The following is a 17,363-nucleotide window of genomic DNA, read 5'->3' on the forward strand; positions in this document are numbered from 1 at the left end:
GGATGAGAGCGCCGTACGCCCAGGGCGGAAGTGGAGGAGCGGCCGGAAGTAGTCCGAATCCCAGTCAGACTGACCGGCTGGCGGCTTTGACAGGAGCGGGAGCTGCGGAAAGAAGTTGGTGGCAATGGAGTTGGGCGAGCTGCTTTATAACAAGTCGGAGTACATCGAGACGGTGCGCTTGTCCAGGCATCTTTCTCCCGTTTCCAAGCCTGCGTCCCTTTGAGGCTGGTGCCCCCCTCCTGCCCCACCCCGGGTCGCTTTGGCGTTTAGTCCGAGATTACATAGGATCACTTCGTGAATGGCTCAGCTTTGTTACTTATTCCCTGCATGGCCAGTTTAGGCTTTTTAAATTTATTCATGATTTCATCGTAGAGATAAAATGCCTTCCAGAAAGCAGGATACGTCTCATCCACCCTAATACTAATAGCAATTCCAGGCTTCGGGCCTTTGAGAGTTTTTTGTTTTTTGTTTTGTTTGTTTTAAGCTAATGTGTCGTACTTTGCTACCATGTGCTAAAAGACTTGTTAGGTTCTTTGGAGTCAATACATGATGCGTGTAAATTGCTCCAGGTAGGGTAAGTGCTCAGTCGTCATTGCTATTATTATTTCTTTACTGAATTCTTGTACCTCTGATATGGGTAAAGTCATTATCCTGGATTTAGGGCTGTAAGTATAGAACTGAGACTTGAATCAATGTCTCTAATGTTAGTAGGCTCTAGACCTACCACATCCAAATTCTGGATCCATTCCTGGAGTCTCCAGTTTCCTAATCCATCCTTGCTTTGTTAATTTGCCGGACTCATTCCATTGAAGACTACATCACATTTCAAGTACTTTTCTCTCCAATACGAGAGCTTTCCAGATGGAAACTTGTAGCCCAGAACCCACTTAGTTTCTCACCCCTATTTTCTGCTCTTTCCTTTCAGGCATCTGGAAACAAAGTTAGTCGCCAGTCTGTGTTGTGTGGAAGTCAGAACATCGTTCTCAATGGCAAGGTAAGAGACACAGCCAGCCCCAGGATGCATACTTTTGCTTTCTGTCCACTAATTATCACATTAGCAGGACAGATAATATGTTACCACATCTCCCATTTGTTGCTATGCATTTAAAAATTCTCTTTTTGGGGGGCCCCTGGGTGGCTCAGTCAGTTAAACCTCTGACTTTGGCTCAGGTCATGATCTCGCAGTTTGTGGGTTCGAGCCCTGTGTCTGGCTCTGTGCTGACAACTGGAGCCTGGAGCTTACATCAGCTTCTGTGTCTCCCTCTCTCTCTCTGCCCTCCCCTGGTCATGCTCTGTCTCTCTCTCTCAAAAATAAATAAACATTAAAAAAAAACTTACTAAAAATTTTTCTTTTTTCATTCTCCAAATTCTACTGAATACAAAAAAAGATTCCATGAAAGAAGGCAACAGAAAACCTTTTTTCTTTATGCCAGGAACAAAATACAGTGGCACCCAGAACTGAAATTATTGCAAAGTGCTGTAGTGTACCTTAACCACTAAATACAAATATAAATAGGCAACAAAATATTTTAGTGTAGAAACTATAAAGTAGGGGCTGCTGGATGGCTTAGTCGGTTAAGCATCCAACTTCGGTTCAGGTTATGATCTTGCAGTTCGTGAGTTGAGTTCAAGCCCTGCATTGGGCTCTACATTGGTGGTGCAGAGCCTGCTTGGGATTCTCTCTCCCTCTCTCTCTCTCCCTCTCTTTCTCTGCCCCTTCCCCACTCTCCCTTTCTCTCTAGAAGTAAATAAAAAAAAAAAAAGAAACTATAAAGTAGTAGTAACATAATTAACAGTTTACTAATAATAGTTCAGTATTAACTGAAACTCTTAAAATTGATTTGAGACTCGAGAAAGACGCTAAACTATGAAACGAATTTGCAAAATGGAATATGAAAGGCTGAGAATCTTGTAGTCTGAATAAATTGAAATAGCACAGAGAGGAGTATAAACATGGGAATAGTATTACGACATTTCAGAACCAGAGAAAATACCAAGATATATTTGAGCTTGACAGACATTGAAGTCCACGGTTTTTTTCCTGCTAATTTTCTTTGAAATGTTACATCTCTAACTTCCAGAGGGAAAGTAGTCTCACTGTAATCAAGCAATCACAGATTTTTTCAGTAGAGACTCAATTACTGTCTCCATTAGCTCATCATACTATGAGATTTAATAGAAATATAGTTCAGTAATTAGGTATGATTAGTAATTATAGACACACTGTTTCTGCACAGAGTTAGAACACTCATGTGGAGGATTTTTAGAAATCCCTTAGCTAATTTCAGGACATTTTCTGTGATTTTGTATGGAAGGTTTGTTTTTTAAAATGTGATATGTTGGGAGGGTGGGTGATGGCTATTGAGGAGGGCACCTTTTGGGATGAGCACTGGGTGTTGTATGGAAACCAATTTGACAATAAACTTCATATATTGAAAAAAAAATAAAGTGTGATATGTACAACCACTGTGCAACTATGACCACTATCTATTTCCAAAACTTTCATCACTCATACAGAAGCTCTGTATCCATTTGGCTTTGGCTTTACTTGGCTTTCTGTTACTTACTTTTTTTAAACTCAGTCATTAGAATAATCACAATAGGGAACACATATCACACTCACTAAGTACCATTGTTCTCAGTTCTGTTTTTTTTTAAAAAAAAATTTTTTTTTTAACGTTTATTTATATTTGAGACAGAGAGAGACGGAGCATGAACGGGGGAGGGTCAGAGAGAGGGAGACACAGAATCTGAAACAGGCTCCGGGCTCTGAGCTGTCAGCACAGGGGCCCGATGCGGGGCTCGAACTCACTGACCGTGAGATCGTGACCTGAGCCGAAGTTGGCGCTCAACCGACTGAGCCACCCAGGCGCCCCATTCTCAGTTCTGTTTCTAAGATTCACTGTGGTTTGTGTATTTTCACTGCTGTGTACAGTTCCATTTATCCCCTGTCCTATTAGTTATTTTGTTTCTAGTTTTTTGTTTTATCCCTTTCAGAATTTTGAAATTTCTATTTTCCTAAGCCCTTATATCAGGTGTCATAGTTTCTGCCAGGGTAGACAGAGATCAGATGACTAAAGAAGACTGGGTGCCAACAACAGAGTGGCGGGGCCTGGTAAAGTGGAGAATCTGGGTCCTAGTTAAGCTCAAGGTGGTTGTTGCCATGTGGGAATATAGGCCTATATTTCCAGAGCTCTGATTTTCTCAAAAGAAACTGGAAATCTTGGGGGGGGGGGTTAATTTTAATTTATTTTATTTTGAGAGAGAGAGAGTGCGAACAAGCAGAGGAGAGGGGCAGAGGGGGAGAGAGAGAGAATCTTAAGCGAGCCCCAACATGGGGCTTGATCCCTCAATCCCATGACCCTAGGACCACAATCTGAGCTGAAGTCAAGAGTCAGATGCTTAACTGACAGAGCTACCCAGGCACCCCCATATAATGGGACATTTTAAAAATTATCTTTATTAGAGCCCAAATGTCTGTCAACTGATGAATGGATAAAGAAGATGTTTATATATACTTGGTAATGAGAAAGAATGAAATCTTGCCATTTGCAACAATGTGGATGGGACTGCAGGGTATTACACTAAGTGAAATAAGTCAGTCAGAGAAAGATATATGTTTTCACTCCTATGTGAAATTTGAGAAACTTAACAAAAGATCATGGGGGAAGGGAAGGGGAAAAAGGTAGTTTCAAACAGAGAGGGAGGCAAACCATAAGAGACTCTTTTTTTTTTTTTATAATGTTTATTTATTTTTGAGAGGGAGAGAGAGAGACAAGAGTGTGAGCTGGGGAAGGGCAGAGAGAGGGAGAGACAGAATGCGAAGCAGGCTCCAGGCTCTGAGCTGTCAGCACAGAGCCTGATGCGGGGCTCGAACTCACAAGCTCTGAGATCATGACCTGAGCCAAAGTTGGATGCTCAACCAACTGAGCCACCCAGGCACCCCAACCATAGGGGACTCTTAAATACAGAGAACAAACTGAGGGTTGATGATGGGGAGGGGAAAATGGGTGATGGGCATTGAGGAGGACACTTGTTGTGATGAGCACTGGGTGTTATATGTAAGCAATGAATCATGGGAATCTACTCCTGAAGCCAAGAACACACTGTATACACCGTATGTTAGCTAACTTGACAATAAATTATACTTAGAAGAAAACAATAAAAAAATAAAGGAAAAATTATCTTTATTGAGGTATAATTTACATATAATAAAGTGTGCCCATTTTAAGTGTGTAGTTTGACATGTTTTGACTGATGCATACACCTATGCAGCCACTACTACAATTAAGGTGTAAAATGTTCCATCACCCTCATTTTCCTTGGACCCCTCTGTAGTCAGTCCTCCTCCTACCCTTGGCTCCAGGTAACCACTGGTGTAAAACTAATATGGATTAGTTTTTCATTTTGTAGAGCTTCTTATAATGGCAATCATGTACTCTGTCGTCAGGCTTCTTTCATTCAGCATAATGTTTTTGAGATTTATCCATGTTGTGTTCGTTAGTGGACTTACAGCTCATTACTTTTTATAGATGAACAGTATTATTATGGAACTTGCAGACATGTGCAAAAGTGGAGAGAACATATAATGAATCTCCATATGTTCATTCACCAGCTTCTGCAATTAGCAATATTCTGACATTCTGTTTCATCTTTACCTGTCCTGTAAACCCATACCTATTTTGACCAAGGTGAGGGGCTGGGTATTTTTAAAGCAAGTTGCACACATTGTATTATTTCACTCATAAATATTTCAATATGTATCATTGAGATTTAAAAACTTTAAAAATAAGTAGAGTACCCTTATTATATTTTTTAAGAAGCCAGTAATTTCCTAATATCATCTAATCCTCGGTCCATGTTCCGTCTTTCTAGTGTCTTAATATGTCTTTTAACAGTTGGTTTATTCAAATCAGGATCCAAATAAGGTCAAGTACACATTGCTTCTGGTTGATACATTTCTCAGGGCCCTTTATTTTTTATTTTTTTCTAATGTTTATTTATTTTTGAGACAGAACATGAGCGGGGGTGGGGGCAGGAGAGGGGAGGCAGAGAGAGAGGGGTACAGAGGATCCAAAGCAGGCTCCAGACTCTGCACTGAAAGCAGAGAGCCCGATGTGGGGCTTGAACTCACGAACTGTGACATCATGACCTGTGCCAAAGTCGGACACTCAACCGACTGAGCCAGCCAGATGCCCTCTCGGGGCCCTTTAAATCTGTAATAGTTCTTTTCCCCCAGCCTGTTTTTTCTCCCCATGCTACTTATATGTTAAGGAAACTGGCTCACTGTACCATAGAATTTTCAAGTTTTGGATTTGGCCAGTTCTATTTGCACAAGTTGTTGAATGCAGTTTCTATGCCCCTTTTCTGCCCTTTAATTAGTAGATCTGGAGGCTTGATCAGATTCCTCTACCTTGAATTTATTTCTCTTTCTCTCATGCACAGCTGTTGTCATAGAGGAGGCCCATTCTTTCATTTTACCTTGATCCACTGTAGTCATCTAACGGGCCACTTTTCCTCCAGTCTTACCTGCTCTCTCCATGTAGATTCTAGGCTGTTTTCAGAGTAGTATTTTTAAACTAAAGATTCACTGTGTTAATCCTCCACTTAAAAACTTTCATTGATTCCTTATATCCTCTAGGGATATAAGCCTAAGCTTCTGTGCTCAGCATACATAAGGCCTGGTCCCTTGCTTACTTTTTTGGCTAGAACTACAGCCATATGCGCTTTTTTTTTTTTTTTACCCTATTTATTCATTTATTCAAAAGACATTTCAAGAATGCCTACTTTTTACTAAGCATGGGGCATTAATTCTCCCCCCAAAAACTTCTGATTACATTATCCACCCTGCAGCCCATCCAGGCAATCTTTGGGGAAGCTGGATATACTCTGCAGCGTAGCACTTCATCTGAGTCTAGAATTGGGAAGAGGAACCAGAAACTCAGTAGGTCTACCTGTGGGAGCATGAAGTTGAAGATAGTAGTATTGGGAGGTTGGACAAAGGTAGGGGCAGCCTGGACTTTCACTGAACAGGTAGCAGGTCAGGCTTGGGGACAGGTGGAACCAAGTGAACCTGAATAGGTAAGTGAACTCGGGGGGTACCATATTCTCAGCAAACGTCTGTTTATTCAGTGAGTCCTCTTCAACTAAATCAGTGTTATGAAGGCTATTCTTTTTACCTTACAAGTTATCCCTTTTGCCAGAACACGTCACTCAGTAGATCAAAACATAACTTCAGTAGGTGTCTTGCTACCTACTCTTTTCTGTTGTGTTTTCAGCTGTACTGGTAGTTATTTTTCAAATGTGCTTTGTTTTGTAGACCATTGTGATGAACGACTGTATTATCCGAGGGGATCTGGCAAATGTGAGAGTTGGACGTCATTGCGTTGTGAAAAGCCGGAGTGTCATAAGGCCACCTTTCAAGAAATTCAGCAAAGGGTATGCAATTTAATTACCTTGTTTGGGTCTTGAGCAAGAATCTGCTACTGGTGGTGTGTTCCGTGTGTTGAGGTGTGGTGTGAGGAGCAGGGCTGTGCTATTGTTTGGGACATGAAAGAAGACTTCACTCTGATGAATACAACTCTGGTGGTGGTGGTCTTAGTTTAGTTGTTGGTTGGTTCCCAGAAACAGAATCCACTTAACCTAGAAAAAAAAAGCAAAGGGGATTCTGGCAAAAGAGGCAGGGGCATATTTAATGGAATCTCAGGGTAGGAGAAGGTGCCAGGCCTCACAAGGGACTAGAGCCTGTGCCTGGACAGCTAGACAGAATCACAATGACTGGTCTGTCACTCTCTTACTGAGATTATACTGTTTCTTACTTGTCCTTGTCTCTGTGTTTCTGCTTCCCTCCCCTCTCTTGTACATTGGCTTTGTCTTCCCCCATTCCTCATGAAGCCAACCTTGCTGCCTCAGCCCCTAACTTATATCTATTCTCCATTTAAGCTTCAGTGGATACTGACCAAGGATTTTAGGTCTTATTTCCAGAATCTTGGGAGAGGAAATCTGATTGGCTCAGCTTGAGTTGAGTGCTCCACCCCTGTCTTAACAGTTGTGACCCGGAGGGCAGGGTCAGGTCAGGCCCACTGTGGGCCCAAGAATAAGGATTGCCCAAGAAAGGACAGGGCAGGAAAACTGTCCACTATGCCTAATGTGCTGGTTTTGGGCTTTGGTTTATTTTTTGTTTTTTGTTTTTGCCTCTCCCTCTTCTCCCTCCTGGCTTCTACCTGTGGCACTGTCTGCATGTCATTGAGTAAGTCAGCAAGCATTTACTGAGTGCTTTTTTTATGTCAGTCACTAGGATACAAGCTGGGTATGTAAAGATGGGTGAAATTGCGTTCCTGCCTCAAAGTTCTCAAAACCTAGTGGGAGAAACAATTACATAAATAGATGGCTACTATAAAATATGATAGTGAAATGTGATAGACACTGCATAATGTCATGCTCCTGTTATAGGGCTATGTACATGGTTAGGGAGGAACAGAGAACAGAGCAACCAACTGAGACTGTAATACCTAGGAACATGCAGAAATGATCCTGCATTCCTTAGAATGAGGTCAGACTCCAGACTTTCCATTACATACAGGAATTAGAGCAGGGAGTCTGTAAGTCATTCACATGAAAACATTTGCTCATTAGCTCAGAAGGCAATTGGGGGAAAACTAAAAAACCTCTTGGTAGCCTTTTGTGGTTCCATACTGTGACAGGTACTCTGTTGGAGTTGTTGACTTTCCCTTCTGATAATGGCATTACTGGGCTGGATATGGTCCCAGGAAAGCACCGAGAATAAATAATAAACATGGGGTTTATTAGTGAATTGGAAGGATATATAAATGAGAATAGTCCACATGAGAAATACATAAGTACAGAAGTGTAACTAGCAACACATGAATAGTAAGTGAGTTTGGGGGCGCCTGGATGGCTCAGTCAGTTGGGCTTCCAACTCTTGATTTCGGCTCAGGTCATGATCTCACAATTCATGAGATCAAGCCTCATGTCAGGCTCTGTGCTGAGCATGGAACCTGCTTGGGATTCTCTCTCTCCTCTCTCTGCCCCTCCCCTGCTTGTTGTGTGTTCTCTCTCTCTCTCTCAAAATAAAAAACATGAAAAAAAAAGAGAGAGAGTATGTGTGGATTCTCCCCACTCCCATCCCACATATCTCAATACCAGAACTAGATAATAGAAAATAGAACCAGATAAGAATATCAGGTTTGGAATTTTAATTAATTAATTAATTTTTAAGTTTATATATTTTGAGAGAGAGAGAAAACATGAGTGGGAGTGGGGCAGAGAGAGAGGGAGAGAATCCCAAGCAGGCTCTGCATTGTCAGTGCAGAGCCCGACACAGGGCTCAAACTCACAAACCCTGAGATCATGACCTGAGCTGAGATCAAGAGTTGGGCACTTAACTGACTGAGCCACCCAGGCGTCCCTGGAATTTTTAATTTAAAATTAAATGACGGTTCTGCTGTAGACTGTGATGAGATCAAGGAATTCATGGTCACACAAGGGGTGCAGATCAAAAATACGAATGGATTAAGGAAGATTTAAATAAATTATACGTCCTCAGAGGACAGATACCGTCTCCAATAAAATATTCCTGACAAAATAGAACACAGGACTAGAAAGAGCCAGTGAGCATCCAACTACTTTATTTTAGTTCCAGTCCAAATATTTTATATCCCAATGTATTGAAGTTACCTGTAAATGCGATCCTAGAACCACTGTCCATGACATTTGAGGAATCCTAGAGAATGGGAATGATGTCAGAAGTCTGGAGAAAGCCTCCTGACTCCTACTCATCCTTCAAGTCTTGGCTTACATATCACTTTCAGTTAAACTTTTACCAAACTACCAATTTAGGTAGTTATATACTCTCATTGTATACTCTCATATCTTGGTGCTTTTCGTCTGTAACACTAATCACAGTTGTAATTAATTACTTAGATAATCATTTATTTAATCTCTCTTCTCTTGATTGCAAGCTCCTCGTGGGCAGGGTTATGTACCTTTTGCTTGCTATTGTATCTCCAGTTCCCTAGTGTAGAGTCTGGCATATAGTAGGCATTCAGGAAAATCAGTGAATATACAAATGTTTGGAATGCTGAATGCTAGAAAATACATCCTCAAAACCTGATGTCAGTTCCTTGAAGCCCTGTAGAGCAGATTACTGAAAATGTGACCTATGAGTATTTTCAAGGAGGCAGGAATGAGCAAAACATTCATTCATTTGGTGCCAGCTCTTTTAGCTTGGAAGGTCTTGCTCCTTCTGCCTTGCTGTTTCTTTGCACACTGCCTGGTCTAATATTTCTGATTTTGAGCTAGTAATCACATTCATCTTCAACATTATAGAATTCCCCTAGCCTGAGAGTTCTTTCCTTACTAGGAGCAGTCTTATTAAGACGAGACGATAAAGTTGAGAATATGGTCTGTAGTTCTATAAACCTCTACCAAGAGCACATCACCTTGACTTTTTTTTGTTTGTTCATCTTTTCCTTCTCTAGTGTTGCATTTTTTCCTTTACATATCGGGGACCATGTCTTTATTGAGGAAGATTGTGTGGTCAACGCAGCTCAGATTGGCTCTTACGTTCACGTTGGCAAGAACTGTGTGATTGTGAGTATGATGTCTTGGCTGGCTAAATGTCCTCCCTTCCCCTCAAGCTCACGTCCCTCACATCAGTGGGCCTCCACTTTTGTGACCGAGGAGGGTAGAAGTAGTTCTGGCCTACTGGAATTATTGTTGGATTTGGAGTTTTTTAGGCATTAAAAATCATGGCTAAACTTTACCAAACCTCTTCTATATGATGTTGAACTTTCCTTTGATGATCTTATTTGACCCTCATAACCATCCAAGGGTGATAGTACTATTATTATCCCTATTTGTGAGTGAGAAGCCTGAAGACCTTAGATATTAGGGGATTTGACAGGGCTATTAAGTGGTAGAGCTGGGATTCGAACCCAGGCGGCATGAATAGCCATGCCGATTCTATGGCCTACCTGTTGCCTTACCTCCAGGAACGTACAGTTTAGTGGGTCAAAGGGGATGACATTAGGCAAAGTGCAAGTTCAGGGTGATGGGTGTGCAGGGTACAAGTGGCCCTTTCTCAGTGGAACCTGTAGGACCCTGGTCCATAGGAGCCTTGGCATCCACTTGTTACATCCAGCCGTGGCTTTACAGATTTGGATTTCTTAGTATTTCATAGATGAAGAGCTTGATTTCAGTTGGGATTTAGGAGAACATCCTGGGTGAGAATATTAATGACTGGAGCTGAACTGCCTTAAGGTTTAGGGAAGATGTTTCCTGTATTTTAAATTTGTACCCAAATTCTAGATTATTGGGAAAGCCGAGAACTTTTCATGTTTTTAAATGGCTGTTCCCAATAATGCAGAGGCAGCTCTCTGCTCTGGACAAGACTCAAGTATCAAAATACTTGCTGAATCTGGGGTTCCTGGGTGGCTCGGTCGGTTAAGCGGCTGACTCTTGATTTGGCTCAGGTCATGATCTCATGGTTCATGAGTTTGATTCTCACATGAATTGAACTGAGCTAATAGCATGAGCCTACTTGGGATTCTCTCTCCTCTCTCTTTCTCTGTGTCCCTCCCCTGCTCATGATGTCTCTCTCTCTCTCTCTCTCTCAAAATAAATAAATAAACAAATTAAAAAATACATCCTGAAACCATGCAGTCACATTCCACAAGCCACAAGCAAAGATGGACCATGTAGTGGAGAGCCACATGACTGTGGAAATCTGACTTGGTTAGTCATAATTAAGGGAAGTTGTTGTTTTGCCAACCATTCTCCTCCAAAGGAGTCCCCTTGTATGTATCAGAGACAGAGAGTCTTTAGTTTGGCATGATGTTGAAGGGGGAAAATAGTGAAACTCATCCTGTCCAGCAAGAGTTGGTTTTCTAAGCCATGGTTAGATTTTTCTTTTTTTTTTCTTTCTTTTCTTTTTTTAAGTTTATTTATTTACTTTGAGAGAGAGAGAGCGTGAATCAGGGAGGAGCAAAGAGAAAGGGAGAATCCCAAGCAGGCTCTGTGCTGTCTCGGGGCTCGAACCCACAAACCATGAGATCATGACCTGAGCCGAAGTCGGATACTTAACTGACTGAGCCACCCAGGCACCCCACAGCTGGATTTTTTCTGACATTTTCTGCAGCAAAGTGATGACATCCTCATAGTAGCCTAGGTGTTAGTCCTGTCCTTTATCCCCAGAGCAAAATATCTGAAATGTTGAGATCCAAATGCTCTTCCCAATGCTTAGGGAATTCTAGTCTTCTTGTCCTGTATTTTGCTTTTTAGGCCACTTTTCGATACATCAGTTCATGAAATAGTCACTGTTGGGTATTGGCAGTATTTATTTGCTGAGCCTTTACAAATCCTCAAGTAATCTCAAGAGAAAAATTCTTTTAGAATTCTAGAATCTCGGAACTAGCAGGAATTCTTTGAGTCCAGCTGACCCCATGACCCACAGATCTTCCTCTAGCACCCATTTGGTGTTCTAACTCTTGTTTGGATGTGTGAAGGTATAGATGTCAATCAGAACTGCCTGAATGCCTACAGGTAAAGACTAACAAGCAATCTTAACAGGCATCGTTATTGTACTGTGAGCTTTGCATTTATTATCTCTAATCCTCAGAGCATCCCTGCAGGTTTGGTTTTATGTCCTGTTTCACAGATGAGGAAACCAAGGCTCAGAGATGCTAAATAACTTGTATAAGGAGATAAAGGTAGCTGTAATAGTGGTAACACGTAGTTCTTGACTCCTCCTTGAAAAGTTCACCACGAAAGAATAAAGAAGTAGTTTCAGCTTTTAACCTCCTCATCTGTTGCCAATCCACTCATGCCTAAGAAGTACTGGCGTTTTTACTTTTGCTGCTATTTAATTGATCAGTTTTCCCAGAATGCTCTGAAAGCTGATTAAGCATCATTTGTCTGAGTGGGCAGAATGGCTAACTAGTGGACTCAGCAGGTGCCTACTACAGCAGGTGTGGTGGCTGGTGATACACAGAGCAAAGTTTTATTCACATTGCTCTTTTTCTAGGACCCTTTGTCTGCAGATTCCCTATATGTGAGTGTAGCATGTCTGATGCAGCATATTCTGTTTCATTTCACTCAGTGCCCCATGTGCTTAGTCTGTATTATTAGGAGCTTAGGTGCCGTAGGATGTCTTTCAGTTCATTTGGAAATCACCAGGGGAGCTGGCTGGCTGCTGTATTTTTGAAATTGCCATTAGGGGTGCCTGGGTGGCTCATTTGGTTAAGCATCCAGCTTTCGATTTCAGCTCAGATCATGATCTCATGGTTCGTGAGATTGAGCCCTGCGTCAGGCTCTATGCTGACAGCACGAAGCCTGCTTGGGATTCTTTCTCTCCCTCCCTCTCTTTGCCCCTCCCCTGCTTGTGCATGCATGTATATACTCTCTCAAAAATAAATAAATTAAAAAAAAAAAAAGAAATTGCCAATAGGAGGCAATTATGGGAGAGAACTTTCTAAGAGTGAACGAAGAGCTACAGTTGCAACTTGTTTCTGAGCTACAGATATTGTCAGGTATTGCCAAGGCTATTGTCCACTAGCCAGAGACAGCTTAGCAGTCACTTAAAAAATTCAGACTTAGAGGTATAAGCTTTTTAAAAAACTCATGTGACAATCTACCTGGAAATTCCTGGAAATACATATGATTTGGGTACTTATTTATTTATTTATTTTTAATGTTTTGTGTATATTTGAGAGAGAGCACACAGTGGGGAAGGGACAGAGAGAGAGGGGAATAGAAGCTCTGAAGCAGGCTCTGTGCTGACAGCAGTAAGCCCAATGCAGGGCTTAAAAGCACAAACTCTGAGATCATAACCTGAGCTGATAGCAGATGCTCAACCAACTGAGCCACCTAGGTGTCCAATTTGGGTGTTTAGTAATGGGGAAATTTTTTATATAGCTTTCATATCCTTTGGTAAAATCTGAGATCTGGATACATTAGCATTGTCCTGATAGTTAGGAATTCCACATTGTCAGCCAAATGTGCTTTATCAGACCAACTGACCAAAACACAAGTGAACTCATAGGGCCTGGTAATGTAAATGCAGTCAATAAAGACCAGAACTTCATTTAGTTTGCAGGTAGTCTGAGGCACAATGCTAATTTGTATATAGAGGCCTCTCCTTTGCCTTAACCCATGAAACGGATGAATCTACCAGACCTTATTTCTTGCCCTCAAAACGCTGTGGGTTATGGCAGAATTGAAAAGTGAAGGCAGGGGCGCCTGGGTGGCGCAGTCAGTTAAGCGTCCGACTTCAGCCAGGTCACGATCTCGCGGTCCGTGAGTTCGAGCCCCGCGTCAGGCTCTGGGCTGATGGCTCAGAGCCTGGAGCCTGTTTCCGATTCTGTGTCTCCCTCTCTCTCTGCCCCTGCCCCGTTCATGCTCTGTCTCTCTCTGTCCCAAAAATAAATAAACGTGGAAAAAAAAAATTAAAAAAAAAAAAGAAAAGTGAAGGCAGTGGATAAATTCAAGCATAAGGCTTGGCTGAAACCTTCAAAATGAACATATTGGCTGATATGAACCGAGAGTACAGAAGTAGATCCTAATTCTGTGCACAAAATGGCTTCAGGGGTTCAACTGATGTCATGAGAATTAGTCTCCTTCTCTTTCCTGCTTTCCTCTAGGAGACTTTCAGGCAGGTTTTTCCCTTATGGAAACAACACAGCTGGTCCAGGCATCTGTCCTATTCTCTAGAAACTCCATTGGAAAGAGCTTCTTTTCCCAGTAGTCCCAGCAAAAGCCCTGATGTTCAGATTCATCAGACTGATCTGGCTCATTCCCTAAACCAGTTGCCATGGCCAGGCTTGGAATTTGGGGTTAGGATAGGGGACTGTGATGGGCAGGGGGTGGTAACCAAGGGTCAATGTAGGTTCTGTTACCAGAAGAAAGGGGAACAAATGTTGGACAAGCAAAATGATAGATGTCCACTAAATGACAAAAAAAGAAAAAGGAAAGGAAATTGTACAATTCTTGGAAGACTGAATTTCAGTCTATAATGCTTAAGATAACCTGAACTGTCCCTAGCATACCCCTCCCTGAGTTCACACACACACACACACACACGTGTGCACACACACACACTCACACTCGCACACACTAACACCCCTACCTCCTCCTGCTTGTCAAATGCCACCCAAAGTAGAGAACTGTGGCCAAACCTCTTGCCATTGTCCCTGTCTGTGGTATGATATCAGGAATGGAGAAAATACAAAATAGCTTTCTACACAGCAGATCGGACAACTTGTACTCCATTTCCTGATCTGTTTCTTAGTGACAAGATTTTCATTTCAGGGGCGCCGGTGTGTATTGAAAGATTGCTGCAAAATTCTTGACAACACAGTTTTACCCCCAGAAACTGTGGTGCCGCCATTCACTGTCTTCTCCGGCTGCCCAGGTAAGCTTGGGTGTTGGTATTCAAAGCTCAAGTTCTTTTTCCGTCAGAAAAATAATGGGTGCAACTTCTGTCTCTGACAATATGTTGATCTAGCTCATTTAAAAGATTCTCCTGTGATAGATTCCCTTGAAATGCTATCTAAAACGTAACCAGTATCTTTTTAAATGTGTAATTGGGTTCACCAGGAAATTTCAAGCAAAGAGGAAAGTACACCCATACCATAAGCATGTTTAGGTTTATGCATCTTCATAATAGAGTGGTTTAGGGTTTGATACTGCTGTGGGGACCAGTGATAAAGCCTTACATTCACACATGGTGGAGAGATCTTCCTGAAGGGTGAGCTCTCAATAAAAAGTTGATATAGAATAAACCTGCTACTAGACAGGAAAAAGGCACAAAGATGCAAGTCTCTCTTGGCCTGGGCTCTGGGTGGAAAAAGGAAAGTCTGTCCAGAGAATTCTAACTATGGCTTCATGTTGGCTGGGGGTTTGTACTTCCCACACTGCCAAGGAATGTCCAACCTGAAAAGTTGACATAAAACAGTCTAAGACCAATGATAGCACTAGGACACCCAAAAAGAGCAAATATATCCCATCTCGACCTTGGCTGACAGAATGCCCTCAGGTAAAGCCCTCATGAGCTGAGTTCCAAGTGGCCAAACATGTGAGCAAACAAAAGTCCTACACTCTCATCCTAGAAAACTTGGAAAACACTGGAAAACAGAAGGAAGAAGAAAACCTCATGTCCCCTGCCCCCAATCCAAGACAGTCTCTTTTCTGTGTTGTTTTATATGGTTGAACTCATGCAGTGTGTACAGAGGCACCCCAGAGATTCACAGATGGATGATGCTATGTAGAGATAGATTTGACAGTATATGAGATCTGCCACTGAGTGGTTTAGTTGTTTTTCCAATTAAAAAACTCATTACTCAGACCATCGACTGTGGGTTTCAAAGATGTACAGAATCATCCACTCAGATTCTTTGGGGAAGAAATTGACCATTCTGCTGTTTGGTGCACTTTTGCCTTTGCAGAGTAGGAAGGAGAGCCCTGCTGAGTCATTCTCCCTTATGGGGTTCCCATTGTGGAAAAGCTTAATCATTCTTAGCAAGTACAGATCAGAACAGCCCTTACAGTTGTTTTAGGTTGATTGTCAAACAGGTATCTGCTCTGAGGTGAGAAGCATATTGCCAGAGAAATACCCTTTTTTTTTTTTAATGTTTATTTATTGTTCAGAGAGAGAGCAGGGGAGGGGCAGAGAGAGAGGGAGACAGAATCCAAAGCAGGTTATGCTGTCACTGCAAAGCCCGATGTGGGGCTCAAACCCACAAACCGTGATATCATGACCTGAGCAGAAGTCAGATGCTCAACTGACTGAGCCCCCCAGGCGCCCCGCCAGAGAAATATCTTGATCTCTTTTAACTTTTTCAAGGTCCTTAGTACCAGCTATGGTCTTTGGACACCGATGGCAGAGGCAGGGAGGCACCACTTCATATTTGAAATCCAAATAAGCACTGTGTTTTAGAGGTTCTGATGGAGGATTCAAGCTGCCTGAGACCTTAGAGATCATTGCGTAGATGGGGGAAATAGAAAGGTGTGGGTGTCCACAGGGTCAGAGCTGGTTTGTGGGAAAGCCTTGACTAGCACTTGAGACCCCTTATTTAGAATCCTGTACTGTCTGCACTGTGACAAGATGCTTCCCATGTTCATTTGCAGTAGTTTCACAAACATGCTAACTATCTAGATACTGCTGTTGGAAATCTCCATCTTTAATAAAGAGGCGTAGGGCTGCAGGAAGACTGGCACATTTTTGGAGGGCTCCACTGCATGAAACTGACTAGTGGAACAAAGTGAAAGACAAACCATCTGGAAAGAATTTTGGCCAAAATTGCCTACAGGAGTCAGACAGAAGTGATTGAAGTAATAGCCTGTCGTAGCTATCTAAGAATACAAACCTAACATTGTGAGATCTTCTGATGTTTCGTGAGGATCAAAAAATCTGAATTTTTATGCGATATCCCTGGACTTTTAAATGTTGGCTGCTAACTTTTTAAAAAGATTAAATACTATGCAGACCAAACATAGGTTTGCAAATCTAACATGGCTGTTCATTTGTAAACAGTTCCTGTGAGAATTTTGTATTTTTAAGACCTTTTTTCCATTGTACCTGTTACTTTCTCTTTCTACATATGCAAGTGCATGTATTTGTTCTTGTATGTGTGATGTATAGGTATGTGTATTCATATGCATATATACGTATACTTGTGTACATAATACAGATGTATGAGACTGTTTACACCTGTGTAAACAGACTCACACTCTTTATTCTGTTTGGAAACTTGCCTTCTTAACAGTGTATCTTGGGCATCTTTTCTTGTCAGTATGTGGAGAGTCCCCTCATTCCTTTTAATGGTTACATGTTTTTCGTTGCATAAATGTACCATAGTGTAACTCATCAGTAATGGTGTAATGGATCATCAGATGTTGCCTTTGGTTTTTCAGTATTAGAAACTTTGCTGCGTTAATATTCTTGTACATGTATTGTTCAGTTGGGCAAGGTTATCTGTAGGATAAATTCTTAGAAGTTGGATTGTCAGGTCACAGGGTATGAACTTTTAAACGTTTTGCTAGATTTTCCAAAATTGCTCTTCAAAACCGTTGTATGAACGTACGCTTCCACCCATAGTATATGGGAGTGACTTTTCCTGGAAATCCTTAAATACAATTTTTTGTCTTTCTATAGGATATTTCTGTTCTACTCCCATCCACGACTTGTATGTAGCAGGTTTGGGGACTGCATGTTTCACTCTATGAACAGCAGAGCAGCTTCTTACCTCAAAGGGTGTTCACCTTGGCTTTGCCCAGTAGGTGTCACACCAGAATCCAGGGGATGGACAAATCCATCCTGAAACAACCTCCAGTGGAGTCAGAGATGC

At 41.8% G+C, this 17,363-nt stretch overlaps 1 protein-coding gene across 2 annotated transcripts in view; it reads left to right on the plus strand.

The window, feature by feature from the left end:
- The first annotated feature begins 14 nt into the window (after positions 1-14).
- Positions 15-17,363, plus strand: part of DCTN5 (dynactin subunit 5) — a 28,295-nt gene continuing 10,946 nt past the window's right edge. For both annotated transcript variants that reach the window (XM_015067124.3, XM_015067123.3), the window contains exons 1-5: positions 15-172; positions 926-994; positions 6,320-6,438; positions 9,501-9,612; positions 14,326-14,428. In XM_015067124.3, coding sequence (XP_014922610.1) covers positions 125-172; positions 926-994; positions 6,320-6,438; positions 9,501-9,612; positions 14,326-14,428 — 451 coding nt within the window. In that variant the 5' untranslated portion in view covers positions 15-124. The remainder of the gene's footprint in view (positions 173-925; positions 995-6,319; positions 6,439-9,500; positions 9,613-14,325; positions 14,429-17,363) is intronic.

The sequence above is a fragment of the Acinonyx jubatus genome, chromosome E3 (genome assembly GCF_027475565.1).
Source record: "Acinonyx jubatus isolate Ajub_Pintada_27869175 chromosome E3, VMU_Ajub_asm_v1.0, whole genome shotgun sequence".
NCBI classification, from domain to species: domain Eukaryota; kingdom Metazoa; phylum Chordata; class Mammalia; order Carnivora; family Felidae; genus Acinonyx; species Acinonyx jubatus.